This window comes from Scylla paramamosain, chromosome 21 (assembly GCF_035594125.1).
Source record: "Scylla paramamosain isolate STU-SP2022 chromosome 21, ASM3559412v1, whole genome shotgun sequence".
Classification (NCBI taxonomy): domain Eukaryota; kingdom Metazoa; phylum Arthropoda; class Malacostraca; order Decapoda; family Portunidae; genus Scylla; species Scylla paramamosain.
In genome coordinates this window covers 15,283,564-15,300,766 of record NC_087171.1, presented here as the reverse complement: position 1 = coordinate 15,300,766, position 17,203 = coordinate 15,283,564, and the positions used below count along the sequence as shown (strand labels likewise).

Genomic DNA, 17,203 nt, shown 5'->3' with positions numbered 1-17,203 from the left:
ACTAAATAAAAACAAACACCAAAAATTCATTCATGTAAAACCACCACCACGAATAATGATAACCATACACCCACAACTTTCCTAACTTCTGTAATAATTTTGAGGAAGAAAAAGCAAAGCCAACAATGCTATCAAGTAAAAAAAAAAAAAAAAAAAAAACGATATAGCCTTTAATAGCCGCGAGGGACCGTTGGGCAGGCAGGCAGACACAGACAGGCAGCAGCGGCAGTAGTAGCTGTAGTGTTGGCGAAAGGACAGTGAACACTTCTGAGATGGCGCGTGAAGCAGCTATGGTGGCGGCTAAGTGTAGGGAGTCCCAGGAAAACGGAGGACACCTTGGTACGCATTTACTGGTGCTGGTGGTGAGAGTGTAGTGACGCAGTGCTGAGTAGTTCCATTAATCCGTGAGTGTGTCTGGTAGTCATGGCTGCTGGTGGCGGTGCAGGCGGCAGGGGCGGGGAGTATTTATAGCAGCAGCACTGGGCACGAGGAGAATGTTACGTCACCAACCACGTGGCCGATAGAGCGTAAGGTGTTTGTCTGCTGTGACGTCATGGTAGACAAACAAGCGTGATGGCTGATTCTTTGAGTGTGTGTGTGTTTGTACTGGATTAGTCAGGTTTATTGTGTCTCTTCTTTCAATACCGTTATATTTAGTGATTATGAATACTTTTATTTACTTTTTTCTTTTTTTTTTCACCACGCACATCTTCCTACAGTGTATGTGTGTGTGTGTGTGTATGTGTGTGTGTGTGTGTTAGTTTGCGACAAAGAAAACACAGGGTATTTCCTCACCATGATGTCACTATCATAGACTGTGATGTACCGTCACAGGGTGTTCTCATGTAGTGTGGTTTCCTTCCTGTCCTCTTCCGACACGTCAATAACGGCAGATGTTCACTCGTCTACCTTTGTCCTAGAGAGAGAGAGAGAGAGAGAGAGAGAGAGAGAGAGAGTCTTCATCAAGGGGCAAAACCGTGATGACTTCTTGTTATGATTAGCTCGACCAAGAATAAACTGCGTTCTGGCGAGGAGAGAAGACCAAGGTTCCAAGGTTACGAGGAGGGAGGGGGGTGGGTTTTTGCAGCACACACAGAGAATGTTTTGTGTGTGTGTGTGTGTGTGTGTGTGTTTACAAGAACAGGCATCAACAAGGCGACCAAGCAGGTGACCGTGATCAGGACAAGAAAATAAAAATATCGCTTCTCCTCCTCCTCCTCCTGAATGATAAATACAATATCAACTTGAGGACCTCTCGCGACTCAACGCCCTCATCGGTTAATTCAGTGGAACACACACACACACACACACACACACACACACACACACATCGCAACAGCGTAATATGCACGTTTCTTGCAACCTATTTACTTACACAAGAATAATCACCAGCTTCCTCCTTTGCTTCATCTTCCAGTGTAAAAATAGGAGCTATTATTTACCCCAGGGCCCCCTTCTCTCTCTCTCTCTCTCTCTCTCTCTCTCTCTCTCTCTCTCTCTGTTGTAATCGCTCACTACGAACTGAAGGAATTAGTGTTTTTATTTCGTGGCGTTCCGGTTCACTCCCCAGCTTATGAGAGAGAGAGAGAGAGAGAGAGAGAGAGAGAGAGAGAGAGAGAGAGAGAGAGAGAGAGAGGTGTGTGTGTGTGTACTTGACTTTTTGTTCACTCTCAGCTCTGGTATATGTAACAAAACTCATAATAGTTTCCATTGTCTCAGTTGCTTAGTGTCCATTTTACAAGCGGATATTGTTTTCTTGCACCCTCCTCCTCCTCACTGTTAATTCTAATTTTAAACCACGTACTATTGCATACCCTGCTACCCTGCCACACATCCTGTACAAACATTTCTGAGGCTGGCACGGTCGACACCACTAACCCTACCAACACCATTCTGCCTGAGTAAGCGGGACACAACGCGCGCCACCTTGAAGCGAGTTACTGAATGAAGGAACCAGTAAAGACGGGGGAGAGGAATAGAGACGGGGTGGGGGAGTGCATTGATGATGTCGCCAGCTCTTTGTTCTTTTATTTTTGTAGCGTTATTGTTGTTATTTTTATTATCTGTAGTAGTGATAGTGATAGCGAGGATGGTTGTGGTGGTAGTAGTAGTAGTCTGTTGTCTTGGTGGTTGTGCTTGTTGCCTTTCCCGCTCCCAGCATCTCTTTTCCCCACCACTTTGTTGTAGGCTGTGTGAAGGCCAGCGGTAGGGGAGCTCCTGCCAGACGCCACCATTGTTGCCCACCTGCTTGGCATTGCTGGTGCCGTGGAGAGAGAGAGAGAGAGAGAGAGAGAGAGAGAGAGAGAGAGAGAGAGAGAGAGAGGAAATATCTATACAACTTAAACTTTTCCGGTTGGAGTTAGAAGATCCATTTTTCCATCAGTGTTTCTTCTTACCTTTACTTGCTACTCAGTGTTCTTCCTTTGTTTCTTCATTCCTTTCCCCTCTATACCCTTGTTCGAGAGCTGTATGTTCCTCATCCTAGGCAGGGGGTTGAATAAAAGGTTCTGAGTTCGACCATGACTCACTGGAGAATCTCACTGGAGGAGGTAGCGCTCTCTTAACCCAGCCGGCACAATAGTACAAGCATGATGTAACTTGGGGCGCTAATTCAATTCTCTTTCTCGGCGCGTTGTGCTTGTTGAGGCTACATGATGCCTCACACGTGTCTCACCTTGCGCCGTCAATGAGCTGAGGTGAGGTGGTCAGAAGCACGTCGCGATACAACATTCGTAACTGTTGGTTCTTGTGGCAGTCATAGTTCAGGTAATTAATTGAGACGGCAGTGTGATGTGTGACGGCTGTTGCAATGACTGTGATGACTGTCGTTATTGTCTCTGTCGTTATTTTTACACTATACCGTCCCCATTTCCTCTACTATTACTATTTTTAATTTTACTGACGCCCTTTCGAGATACGATGCAAACTGAAGAGGGCTCACGAAGGTTATATTAATATCATGATAATAACTATAATGACAAGATTCCTGAGAGGCTGAACTGTTTTTTCTATTGTTTATATTAACTCAAGGATGTAGTAGTACGTGTACGGAGAGAGAGAGAGAGAGAGAGAGAGAGAGAGAGAGAGAGAGAGAGAGAGAGAGAGAGAGAGAGAGAGACCTTCATCCAGTGTTGCATTAGTTTTGCTTGCTTGTTTGTTGATTTTCGTACTCGTTATGTGCCTCGGTAAATGTGTGTTTGTTTTGTTTTGTTTTTCTAGTGAGCCTCCCTTCCTCCTCCCTCCCCTTCTCTGTCTCTCCTCCCCCTCTCCTTCCCTCCCTCCCTCCTTCAACCCTCCCAAGCTGCGGTTCTTTCTTCGCTCGTGTCCTTCAACTTGTGTGACGTCACGGCCAGCACTTGAGGGAGGACCTTGAACACACACACACACACACACACACACACACGGGAAAATAATTACTTACATGTATACTTTTTACTTGTATTAAACTGAAAGGCATACAAACATTTGCATACGTAAACATGCATGGCTACAAAGAGAGAGAGAGAGAGAGAGAGAGAGAGAGAGAGAGAGAGAGAGAGAGAGAGAGAGAGAGTCTTGGAGAAATGGCGTTTTTCTTTATTGTGTCAAGATCTAATATCCTGTTTTATGATAACACTGCGTCTTGGTGAATGAGTTTGTCTCTCTCTCTCTCTCTCTCTCTCTCTCTCTCTCTCTCTCTCTCTCTCTCTGACATTGTGGTTGTGCTGTGGGCGTGGAAGTATTACAGTAACACTACACGTAAAAAAGTTTTATATTTAGACACGTATATAGATTCTCTCTCTCTCTCTCTCTCTCTCTCTCTCTCTCTCTCTCTCTCTCTCTCTCTCTCTCTCTCTCTCTCTCTCTGTATGTAAGAGCGTGAGATGAAAGACTAATGACAATGAAAAGTAGCAATAATAATACGTAGTAACTTCTCAGCTTAAAAATAGAAGTTACTACGAAACCTCATCACATCACCAGTACCATTACCTCCACCCTCATCACCATCTTCCTTGACTGCTTTAACACCACCACCACTGCAGCTCCCCACCCTTCACCCCTCTCCTCTCACCACCCCACCACCACACCAGCACCCCACCACACCACCACTATCAGCATCCGGGTCCCTGGTGGTGCCTTTAGCGGCCCGTTACGTCGCCACACCGTAATAATGTCTCACTCCAACCTTCTCTTCTCTCCCTCTCTCCTCTCCCTCCCTGTCTCGTAAGGAAGGTCATGATGTATGCGCACGTAGAGACTGTTTCCCAATGCCTCTTTCCATGTATGAGTGAGAGGGAGAGCAAGTCATGTAAAACGAGAGAGTGAGACCTGCCTTGAAAACAGCTGACATCCTAAACAGCTGATTAGAGGTAAACAAACGGGTGAGTGTGAGGCGGGAACGTTCAAGGTCGAGTAGACGTTCAGGAAGCCAGATAAACTCCTCCTCCTACTCCTCCTTTCTTTGTTCCTTTCTTTGGTTTATCTTTCATTCTTTCTTTGTCGGGTATTATTGATTTTTTTCTTGCTGCGTTTTCATTCCTTCTCTTCCTTGTCGTCGTCTTCGTTCTCATTTTTCCTTCTCAGTTATTGAGTTGCCACACGTCACTAGTCATTGAGGTTATAGGTGGTGGAGAAAACGAATTACATAAGAGAGAGAGAGAGAGAGAGAGAGAGAGAGAGAGAGAGAGAGAGATATGTGTCTTGGTGGCGTGACTCTTGAAAAGTTTTATGTGGCAGGAAATACGTGCGTCAATTTTTTTTCTCTATCTTTCCTTTAGAGCATTGTTTTCGTCTATGGCATTGTGAAATACACACACACACACACACACACACACACACACACACGGGCTTTGAGCGGTGCTTGTTTACACGAAAGAAATGGAAATGATTGAGGAAAACGAGAGATCCCAGCGCTGGCAAATGTAAACAGTCACACGTGGTTGGTGATGCAAATACAGAGAAGGAAGGAGGGAGTGAGGGAGTACCGTTACTGCCAGAGGTACAGTAGATAGTGGCGGCGACAGTGACATGAACACCTTGACCAGGGGCATCCCAGCGAGCCAAACCCTACAGTTCCACCCCTTGGTGTTGGCACGGGCTGGATCCTGCCCCTGGTGCTTACATGATGTTTGTCCTTGGAGCCACCCAACCCAGTCACCAGTCTCTTCACCCTCCACCGCCGCCCCTCCCCTTCTGGCTCCTTCCAAGGCCACCACACACCCCACCATCCCCTCATCCTTCCCTCTCTCCCCTTCTTTTCTCGCCAAGGCTGCGCAGCACGCCCCTACACCTTAGCGTCACCCCTCACCACCCATCCATGATTCACCAGCGTTATCTTGCTCGCGCGCCTCATTCCTTCCAACGGCACGGCCTAGCGGGAGGCGTGCTCCGGGTGACCTCTCCTGCAGGTGTCGCTCACTCAGTCTTCCGGGTCTGGCGACAGCATCAACTTACGGCGGTTACGCAACGCTGTGCTTGTACGTCCGTGTTTTTCCTGCATAGAAATGAGTCACTGAGGATAAAGGGCCACGCCTGCAGGTCACGCTGTAGGTCAAACAGAGCGAAGCGACGAGGAGGGAATGATGGGTGGGTGGAGTGTGGCTGCTCCTGAGGCTGTGACGGTGCTCTTGTTTTGTTCGCTGGAGCCTGGTGGGGGTGGGGAGTGAGGGCTTTGTGTCGGGCGCCGGCTGCTACGAGGTACTTAGCGAGGGAGAGTTACCGTGACGAATGACTGTCGGGAGTGGCTGTAGTTAGGCAACACGCTAGGCTGCGGGGAAAGTACTGTCTGCGTGTGTGCAAAAAACACGAGTAATGACAATAGAGAGGAACACTCACGGATGGCGTAATTACTATACAGGTGCACATTAGTGAACGTCGCGAACTAAATAGCAACCAAGAACCGTATCATTATGTAGTACTGTCGTTAAGTTTCACCATTAAAAGTGACACCTATCATTAGTAAAAGGTAAAAACCAGGCACGCTTACGTTTAAGTGGAATGTTTAGTTATTAGCTTTCTGCCAGTATAAAAACGTCGCTAAAAACATCATATTGCGTTTTAACGTAGAGTTCTTTGTTAGTGTGACATTTTGATTTATTGAACCAGTCAGTTGTCCCGTTGTTCACTAATATAAGCAGTGACAAGAGTGGTAATGCGTCTGTTGATAAGCGTGATGCAGGAAAACTTACAGGCGTGCGAGGACAGAGAGAGAGCAGGAGTGGCAGGAGTCGCTAGCAAGGAAGCGCTTACAAGCAAGACATGAGTGGGAGATTGACTCACGAATGGACGGGTGAAGCAAATGAGTGATGGTAAACATTGCTGACTCACTTGCTAAATCATTATGTAACCCATCACTTGGCTGGCTTAATGACTGAGCTGGATATGGTATGGCTGAATGGTTTACTGAAATGACCACGACCTGATTGACTGAATGAAGAGTCGTGGATTGTGAACTGACTGACTGACTGATGTGCTGAGGTACTGGAAATAAATCAGAGAAGTAAATGAATAAGTAAATGAGTAAACAGTTGACTGATGATACCACTGGAGAGAGTGATTGACTGACTGGATGAATGAATAATTGATTAACTAAAGGACACACTAACAGACTAATCCATCAATTCATTGGCTGATTGAATGATTGAATAAATAAGTAACTAACTAGTTAACTAAAGGACACACTAACAGACTAACGTACCAGCTTACTGACTGACTGAATGGCTTAAATTGACACACGAGCTGGCAAAAAAAAAAAAAAATAAATAAATAATGGTTGACTAATGCTGACTGATTAACTAGACTGACAGAGATAGACTGGCTAGATATCTAACGAACTGATGAAACAGAACTGAGGGACTGAATAACTTAACTGACCAACCAAATTATCTGATCAACAGACAGAATGGCTTCCTAACTGGCGAAACAAAATCTGACCAGCCAAATCAACATACTGACTAACCGACTGACTGACTGAGTGGCCTTCTGGCGCTGAGTTGGGTGCTTGTAACGGGGCAGCGTGCCACAGCCCGTTCCCGCAGTGTGGATCGTGACCCCTCACCCGTCGCCCCTCACCCCACGCCCCACCCAAGGATAGGAGCAGGAGGCAGGGAGGGCTGGCCAGGAAGCGGTTGTGTATACTGGCGGTGGCGGCGGCGGTGGTGGTGTGATATTGGTATTGTTGTTGTGATTGAGAAAGATGGTAGAAAGTCATAGTAATGTAGTAGTAGCAGTAGTGATGGTGATGGTGGTGGTAGTAGTAGTCGTAGTTGTTGTTGTTGTTGTTGTTGTTGTAATAGTGATACTGGCAAAATGGACGGAAATTTTTTCTTTTATTTCCTTCGATACTATAGTCATTATTATGTTTGTAATGGTAGTAGAGGTAGTGGTGGTATTAGTATTGGCGATAGTAGTAGTGGTAGTAATTGTTGTTATTGTTGTTGTTGACGGTGGTGGTGGCGGCGGCGGCGGCAATAGAAAATTTATTCAATTGTTTTCGTACAGTAACAAATGTGGGTATCATCACAAACATGACAACTTTTCCTTTTAGAGCATGCACAAGTATCCATTACTCCAGAGAGAGAGAGAGAGAGAGAGAGAGAGAGAGAGAGAGAGAGAGAGAGAGAGAGAGAGAGAGCAGTAATAGGATGAGTGGCATGAAGGAGACAGAACATTATTATGTCACCGCACAGTGTAAGAGGAGAAAGGGGAAGAAGACAGAGCGAGAAAAGAGAAGGACGGTGAGGATTACGCACTAGGTTAAAGGATAAGGATGTAATCTTCTCGTCCTCCACCTACACTCAATTACCTACCCTTCTTCCTCCTCCTCCTCCTCCTCCTCTTCTTCTACTAGCTCGTCCTCGTAACTCTTCTGCTGATTGTGAGCATTTTCTTCCTTCTCCTCCTCCTTCTCCTTGTTCTTCCTTGCTTTATCTTCTTCCTCGTCATCCTCATTGTTGTTGTTGTTCGTTGTTGTTGTTGTTGTTGTTGTTCGTCTTCCTCATCTTCGCCTTTTTTCCTCTCCCTCTCTCTCTCCATCCCTCCTCCTCTCCTCCTCCTCCTCCTCCTCCTCCTCCTCCTCCTCCTCCTCCTCCTCCTCCTCCTCCTTCCTCATTCTCATACCACTTCTCTTGTGTGGCCACTACGCAATACCCAGCTGAGAGAGAGAGAGAGAGAGAGAGAGAGAGAGAGAGAGAGAGAGAGAGAGAGAGAGAGAGAGAGAGAGAGAGAGAGAGAGCACTATGGAGGGAGTGTATGAGGTTGATATATGAGTACATACACATAACTGACAAAGGGTATTCATATGACCCTTAGCCCTTGAAGCTTCCTCGTGGCTGCTGCTGGATATGCTGGTGGTTGAGGGACCTTGCAGCACATATGTAGACTGTGTAGGCGTGCGTATGTAAGTGTGTGTGTGTGTGTGTGTGTGTGTGTGTGTGTGTGTGTGTGTGTGTGTGTGTGTGTGTGTAAATCTTCCTACTGCGTTAGAAATTTGTCCTATCCTCCTCCCACGCATCAGAAACTTCTCGGGCAATACTATGCACGTAGTATTGTTCCTAAACCTTATTTACGCACATACAGGCGCTGATTGATAGTGGTAGTAGTAGTAGTAGTAGTAGTAGTAGTTGTTGTTGTTATTGTAGTAGAAATTAATAAACCAGGAAAGCATTAGTTACATAGGTTACATTTTTTATCCTCAAAATTTACCTCCCACTCTTACTCCTATAATCTTGCCTAATTTTTCAACGATTTTACTTTACTGTTTCAATTATCATTATTTTTTACTTACTTATCCCCCCCCCCATCAAATCACCTCACTGTTATTTGAGACCATTCTATTTCTTTCTTAGTTCGATAATTATAACGAGCGGTGAGTTACGACCCTATTGTTCGGTTTAAATCACCCACTGAACTCTCACCTATACCACGAAGTTGAATGGCCAAGAATGCGAAGTTCGGGACAAGGACAGATAGAAGGAGGAGGAGGAAGAAGAGGTGATGATGTTGCCGTGATACCTTGTAAGTGTCCGTCTGAAGTGCTCGGGGAAAGGGAGATGACCTCGTGTTGCGTGCTTGTGCTGAAGGAGGAAGAGGAGGTTATGTTGGGATAGGCGCGCGGTGCATCTTTGTTTTGTTTTGGTAGGGGTGGTGGTGGTGGTGGTGACGACGACACGCTCCGCCCTAAGTTGTGTTGCTTTCTTTTTGCTATTGTTTTGTTTCTTTGTTTTATGTCTTGCTATTTCTACTGCATGGTGTTATATATATTTTCCTATTCTATTCTTTCTTTCTTCATGTTTCTTTGTATATTTCTATCCACCTTTCTTTCCTTCATTCATTCTTTCTTCCTTTCTTCCCTCCTACCCTCCTTCCTTGACTTCCTTCTTTGTCTTCTTTTAGTTATTAATTCTTCCTTTGTCGATTTTTCAGTTGCTGTTGTATTTTCGTCCAAATTTTTCCTTGCGCATGTGTTTTCTTGTCCTCCTCCTCTTCTTTCTCCTTGTTTTTCATATTGCTGCTCCGGAAGAGGATAAACACGAAAACAATCTAAAACAGTCCTTAACCACATGACCCAATTGTTGCTGCGCCATAAGCTCAGTTAGTCCGTCCGTCAGTTTGTCTGTCAGTCAAATCAGTCACCTCGATCCTCCCCACATGCCGTGATGAGTGACAGATTGAAGCAGGATCAACCAGCTGGGAAACTGAATGAAAATAGCAACTCTAAATCCACGTGGCATAGCGAATATACGTAGCTCTCTCTCTCTCTCTCTCTCTCTCTCTCTCTCTCTCTCTCTCTCTCTCTCTCTCTCTCTCTCTCTCTCTCTCTCTCTCTCTGCAAATTGCTGTCTTCCTCTCGTTTTTCGCCCCTATTTTTATCCCCTCATATGCATAAATAGTTTTCCCCTCTCCTTTATACCCAAAATTCTTCCCCTCCATGCTGTGCCCTCTTTCCCCTTCATGCTTATTAATTTCCCACATGCGCAGTTTCCCTCACTCCATTATGCAGCCAGTTTCCCTTTGTTTCCTTGTTCTTCGTTTAAAAGCAGTTTCTTTCCTTCCTTCCTTGCACTTCTATCCTTTCCCGTGTGTTGTTTCCATCTCCAATTTACGCAGTTTCTTTCCTTCCTTTCCTTCATTGCACTCTCATCCTTTCCCGTGTTGTTGTTGTTGTTGTTGTTGTTTTTCCACTCCTTAATATACGTAGTTTGCTTCCTTCCTTCCTTCGTTGCATTTTAATCCTTTCCCGTGTGTTGTTTCCACCTCCGTAATATACGCAGTTTCATTCCTGCCCCTCACCCTTGTCCTCTTTCTCTCCCCCACAGACTTGAGCGAATGCCAGCTGTGTCAAGTGCCGGACGCTGTGTTCCACCTGATGAGAAACACACCGCTCACCACGTGCAACCTCTCCGGAAACCTACTCTCCAAGATTCCTCCCAAGTTTGCCCTCAAGTTTTGCCTCATAACAGGTGTGTATGTGTTTGTTGTCTCGGTATCCGTGCGTAGTCTGTGTAATAGTAACGTTCTATCTTATATTTATTATTTTTCGATGTGTTTGCCTTTTCCTCTGCTATTTTTATGCAGTTTTGTTTTCTTGCTGCTATTTAATGTGTGTGTGTGTGTGTGTGTGTGTGTGTGTGTGTGTGTGTGTGTGTGTGTGTGTGTGTGTGTGTGTGTGTGTGTGTGTGTCGCATATAAATGGAAAATCCCCCTCCAAGTTCTTTCTGATTTCACTTTCTTCCCTCTTGCCTCACTTTATGAATAGCTTGTTTATTAAAATGAGAGGGTCTGGTGATGCTGGAGGTGATGCTCCATCAGATTCGGGAGCGCTGGCCGCCCCGGGAGCCAGGTGGTCGCCAGGCACTCCCGCCATGTGTTTTCCTAGAGAGCGTCTCCACCTCACATTCCCTTAAATATTTCTCTTTGTCCTGGCACGCCTTGCACCACGCGGTCTGTCTACCCGGTATAGTTGATGTTTACTTGCGTCTTGAGAGAGAGAGAGAGAGAGAGAGAGAGAGAGAGAGAGAGAGAGAGAGAGAGAGAGAGAGAGAGAGAGAGAGAGAGAGAGAGAGAGAGAGAGATTCCTATTGTGTTGTGAGGCTTCATTGCACAGTAGTGAGTGTGAGGATTGGTGTAACTGTGGTAAAGTGTGGATGTCATGGGTGTGGTGAGTGTTTGTAGGGTGTAGCCGCCGTCTTTAGGTGCACGACCGGTCCTCAGGATAGCCTCCGGATCCCTTTGTATGCAATTTTAAGTCTCCAAGGCCCTCTGAGAGCAACGGGCGGGCGGGCGGCCGGGTGGGTTTGGGTTCGTGACCCGGGGCGCCACCGAGGAAGGCGTGGGCGAATCCTGGTCAGGGAACAAAGAGGGCATGAGTCACTCACCTCACCGTCGACGCCGCCGCCCACACGAATACCGAGTCCTACGCCCACAACGCCCCTCAAGGACTCTGTTTCCACCCTTGGTCAGAACGTGACGCTGTGGTGGTGGTGTAGTGAGGGGTGTTGAGGAGTAAGGTGCCGACCGTCAGAATGTGTTGATGCTTGTGACGCAATAGGCAAAATAACCTGGCGAGGGATAGGAACCGTCAGGGGAAGATGTTGGCGGGCACAAGTTGTGATGCGGTACGCACGACCTGCCGGCTGCGTCACCTTCCGCCTGCTCTCTTGATGCCAAGCATCCGCACAGAGACAGTCCGACACAACAATAAGGAGTGCCGAGGCTGTTCTGCAGCCTCTGCTTGAGGTCAGCGGATAGGATACGTGAAGATTCCTAAGTGACGGAATAATATATATATATATATATATATATATATATATATATATATATATATATATATATATATATATATATATATATATATATATATATATATATATATATATATATATATATATATACACACACACACACACACACACACACACGAGTATATTTAAGCGCGGAAGCTTTAGCAGAAGACATGCTGTATGGTACGCGGCTCAGTCTAGAAAGCAGCTGAACTATCCCCTCTCATTCCGATCGGAATGAGGAAGAACAAAGAAAGCAACCAAGAGAAATCGCCCTGGGGCCAAGGTGGAGAGGGTGGTGGTGATGGTGGTAATGGTATGTGGAGTCGAGGGGCGCCGTTGCCCTGAGAGGGGTGGGGATGGGGTGCGGGAAGTCCGTTGATTCACCTGGACAGCCCGCCGTGGCACCTTGCCCACCGCCAGCCAAGGAGCCTCATCAAAATATATCTTGTTATGAACTCTTGCTGAACCATAGCATTGCGCATTGCCTTGAGCCACTTATAACTTGGCACAAAATTCAATATACACGTTGCGACATCCTCTCTTGACATAGTAATCTGAAAATTTGGCTGCTTGAGAACACAAAGAGCGGGAAGCCCCAAGGCACGCGGGGTGTTGGCGACCACATTGGCAACACGTGCCTCGCCAACTGCCCTACGCCGTCACCTGCGCAATAGACTTTCCCATCCCTACCCAGTGAACTGCGGAACAAGTCTTGGGTCTTTTCCATTCTTCTTACGGTTAATGAGGAAGACACGACACAAAGGAACTTCAGTTTTTTTTTTTTTTTTTTCTTTGGTTTACCATAATTCTGCTCCTCGTCGTTGTGAATAATAACTGGGACCTTTAGCCGAACACACACACACACACACACACACACACACACAGTCTATTCAAAGACCTCTGCTGTTCAGTGATAACAAAATAACTCAGCAAAAGTTAGGATAGACTTCATATCACAGATACCTCGAGTCATTCATCAATTGACGATTATGCATTCTTATCAAAATATATTATGACTTCAAGCTGTCTGCGGTATCTGTGGCTGTGACATTTAGACGCATTGAGGTTAATCAAGAGAAATCCCTTTGCTACCCCTGCCAGAGAGAGAGAGAGAGAGAGAGAGAGAGAGAGAGAGAGAGAGAGAGAGAGAGAGAGAGAGAGAGAGAGAGAGAGAGAGAGACGTAAATCCAAAATTAACATTATGCTGATCTTTCCCAGAGTTGAATGTCTCCCACAACAAGATGTCAAAGCTGCCCGAGGAACTGGCAGACTGTGTGGAGCTGCAGCGCCTCGATCTAAGCCATAACTCTTACGTCAACCTTCCCTCCGTGGTGTTCCGGCTGCCCAAGATCAAGGCCATCTATGCTAACAACAACTATATCATGGGTAAGAGAGAGAGAGAGAGAGAGAGAGAGAGAGAGAGAGAGAGAGAGAGAGAGAGAGAGAGATTGTACTTGATATTTAGACAGGGCTATATTCTTTCCCTGGTTTTACAAGGTTTGTCTTTGTTACACTGATTACTACAAATGACTAAAAGAGTAATGTGAAATAAAATCTTCAGTAATTTTTATTAACAATATAACATTTTACATCAGTAAAATTAAGTAGGGTGTTCTGTACATAAACATATATTTCATATCTAAAACTCAACAATTGCATATTTATCTTTATGGTGTACAGAACCTTATGGTGTGCTCTTCCTTTCTTATACAGATATTGAAGTCGAGGAAGTTCAGAGAGCAAAAACCTTGGAAGAGTTTGACATCACTGAAAACCCCCTGACACCAAAGAGTCATGATGGCCTTAGTGCCGTGACCAACCTCAGGATAAAGCTTACCCCGCGAGAGCTGGAGGAGTGGGAAGACCTCAATGTCTGAGTGCACTATCATTCCTCAGGGTCCTCACCTAGCGCCCTTCAACCTTGTGAACTGTGGATGTCATCAGAGCCTGGCATGTGAAAGTGCTAACCTGTGAAAGAAGCACATCTCAGGCAAGATGTTTTATGGTACTATTCACTGTCGCCTCCTCAGAACATACCATTATGATGTAACTGATATAATGGGCATCAGCAATTTGTAATGATGGGTTTAACATATAAAGGCTTTACCTTACTAGTTTCATGCAGCGAAAGATATGGTGATTAAATATCAACTTCATGATGTGATGTGGAGTAGAAGTATTGTGAACATCCAGTATTTTAAGAGATAATATTTGCAAAAGGGGACTTTGTGTTGACTGCAATTGTGAAATCTTGCAATGAAAATGATAATTTTATACATCTGAAGCTTAAGATTACAATTCTTTTTGAAGGTGTTCTCCATTCATATTCCTGTGTATTGAAGTTCATAGGTATTGTGATTGAGGTTAAGTATTTTATTTTTGCAAGAAGCCCAAGTTCATTGTTGTGTCTTGTTACTGTTATCTTTTATATGTGAGGCAGAAGGGTGATTATTTATATAATTGTACTTCATATCCTTTTATTGTTTTAGTGATTAAAAAAAAAATCTGACTATCATAAGCAGGGCCATAATTCACTGCCATAATGCTGACTGCAATTACTACACACATATGGTATACTGTATCTGTTACTCCATTGCATAACAAGTCTCTTTCTTTTAGACAAAACACATGATATGATCCCAAAATATCAAAGGCAGCTGATAATTTGACATATGTCATCTTTTTGAAAGGCAAATTTAATGGTTGCCTGAAGAAAGTATGCTGTGGTTTTTCACCTTTTGTCAGTTTGCTAAGGTGCACAACAACTGTATGTTTAGTGTTGAGTCCCTTGTTTTCTTGGTCACTTCTGAAGATTTTATCTTCCATCTCAAAATTATTCAAACATGTCTTGCTAGACAAAAATAGATGTTCTTCATACCAACACAGCTTTTCCATTGCTACAGTGGCTCACATGGGTCCTAGCTGGCTTAAGGAACTCTATGGTATCTACCATTCATCACTATCACCATCATCATCAGCCATACCATAGCGCCTTGTCACTAATTCCTGTTGCATCTTCTCAAATAGTGTTTCTGCTTTTCATTTTCACATGCCCATATCAACATGAAAGAATACTAAACAAGCTAAAGAAGTTAAATGCCAAGCAGTAACTTGTCTATTGTATTGGTTTTCATGATATTAGGAAATGTATTTCCAAATGTAAAGTAGGTTAGTGAGGTTTTTACATAATGAATTGCTTTGATAAATAAGGGTATTGAATTCTTGATGTTTGAAAAAAAAAAATACTGTAGATTATGAATATTTTCATTGGCATAGTACTCTTCAGTACTTTATTCAGTGTTTGATAAAATTACTAGAGCTCTGATACTGCTCTACTAGGTCTCTGGTTGCAAGACTGTTAATCTTTGATGAAACTTCAGATCAGTGCTTGAGAGGAGGGGTCATATTTGCTGCCAGTAGTGATACAAGATTGTGTGGCAGGTGATGTCTTTCACAGTAACTCTAGAACTAACACAGTATCTAGTCACAGGTTGGGATGTATATATTGTATTATATATCATGCATTTGGTGGTGGACTTGTTGTATATTATTTTATTTTTATGTGTTGTGTATGTAAACTTTTTCAAAGAATCATGTTATACTGAGTGGTTAGCTAACATGACCAGTCAGGAAAAAAGTGATAGACTAACTATAGTTGCTTATAGAGTAATTTTCCCCAATAACACTGCTAACATGGAAACTATTGTCTTGTAAAATACCATAGATGTAAACCACTTGCATTCCGTAAGATTTGTCTTTGTATTTTTTTCGATACTTCAACTTTTATATTGTAGTTTCTAACTGATATGATATGCTAGTCTGTGTCAACTGCCCTGCCTGCTGACTACAGACCACAGTAAAAGCTCACCATGAAGAAGACCCATGGATTCAGTTAGTCAAAGTTTACCATTATAGCTTTAAGACATAGCATGTGTTGGTTTGAGCCAAAAACGTGTATGTAATAGAATATTAATCAGGACTCATGTAACTCACTGATAATTCCAACTTAGCATCGATCATGTATGAATCTAAAGCTATGGTTATTCCAAGACACCCATGTAAGGCTGGGCATCAAGCTCAGTGTGTGAGACATTTCCATCCGATGAGAATTCTGTTATGCTGGACTGAATGATATTTATTGGCCTGGATCAGTATTCCTCCAGCTGATATTGGTTAAATTTTTTGGATATCATGAATCTAATGTTTATTGAACTTCATAGTTTCCTACTGTTTGCTTGCTTACCTATAGTGTTAAGTAATGGGAAGTGGAAATAGTTGACACTAACTGCTGAGTGTAATGTTAACAGTATGTATTTCACTCAAAGAAATTATTTAAACATTTTTTTATAGGTTATTTAATGAACAGATTGGATGTGCAATTCTTTTAAAACTGCTTTAACCTAAGGCTTTATAAATGAAGAAGTTATATATATATATTTACTGTATGTATATGTATATACTATTAGAATAAGTTTTACGTTGAAAGATGTATTACTTATTGTTAGAGTTTAGAGAGATTTTTTATACTCGAATACATTTACTATAAGATAGAAAGAAGCATTTATTATCCTTCAATGTCAACAATCAAACTGTTGGTGACATCAAAGCTCTAATGGGCGGCAGTGATACATTTTGCTTCCTTCATTTTTGTTCCACAGAAATACTATAAACTGAATTAAGATGTGCAAATTTGAGCTCTCTCTCTCTCTCTCTCTCTCTCTCTCTCTCTCTCTCTCTCTCTGTGCTTATAATAATAATTAAAAGACTCGTGCTAGATCTTTTCTCTTATAAGTAAGGTTAGGGGCATATACAATTGCTGTGTATGATCTTAGCACTTATCACCATCTCATTGGCCTTTATCTATTCTATGTATATCTATCTATTTATCTATCAATCTATCTGTAGCGTCGATTTTTGGTGTGGATTATATTCTCTTGTAGTGGGTGTCTTCTCATTAATAAGAGACGTTATTAGTCTGGTTACACCGTAAGATAAGGGAAACAAACACAGCCTCACGTTCTTACACTATTTCATAACATGTGTAAGAGTTGTGTACGTAAAGTCGATGACTCAAGTCACAGAGGCCAGAGCGGGACGGGAGGTAGGATTGCGTGAAGGCGCAAGTGTGAACCATAGGAAGCAAGAGCGAGTCATATAATCTTCCTTGATGCGAATTAGTGAAGCAGCAAACGCGTGGAAGATCTAGAGTGGATAATGCAGTTGGAGAGTTGAACTTGTGGCTTTGCTTGAGTTGCTGGATAAGTTTAGAGTAAGTGATCATGATAAGAACAATAGTGGGTATCATGGAACTTACTGAATCTAAACCTGGCATAACCTATTTCATGGACTTATTGAATCAAAACCTAACAAAACCTAACAGAAAGCCCTCAGATGATTTTTTTTCACCATTTTCCAGTAGTAAACGAAGAAAAATGAACACA

The 17,203-nt window shown here is 43.5% G+C and overlaps 1 protein-coding gene across 2 annotated transcripts in view; it reads left to right on the top strand.

Annotated features, from left to right (window-relative positions):
• LOC135111089 (leucine-rich repeat protein soc-2 homolog) overlaps positions 1-16,316 on the top strand; it is a 21,988-nt gene extending 5,672 nt beyond the window's left edge. Inside the window, exons 1-4 of one of the 2 annotated variants that reach the window (XM_064024020.1) lie at positions 189-339; positions 10,296-10,439; positions 12,981-13,148; positions 13,476-16,316. In XM_064024020.1, the coding sequence (XP_063880090.1) occupies positions 273-339; positions 10,296-10,439; positions 12,981-13,148; positions 13,476-13,639 (543 nt within the window). In that variant the 5' untranslated portion in view covers positions 189-272 and the 3' untranslated portion in view covers positions 13,640-16,316. Of the gene's footprint in view, positions 1-188; positions 340-10,295; positions 10,440-12,980; positions 13,149-13,475 lie in introns of those variants that run through there. The other variant, XM_064024019.1, reaches the window with a different exon arrangement.
• The last annotated feature ends 887 nt before the right edge of the window (positions 16,317-17,203 follow it).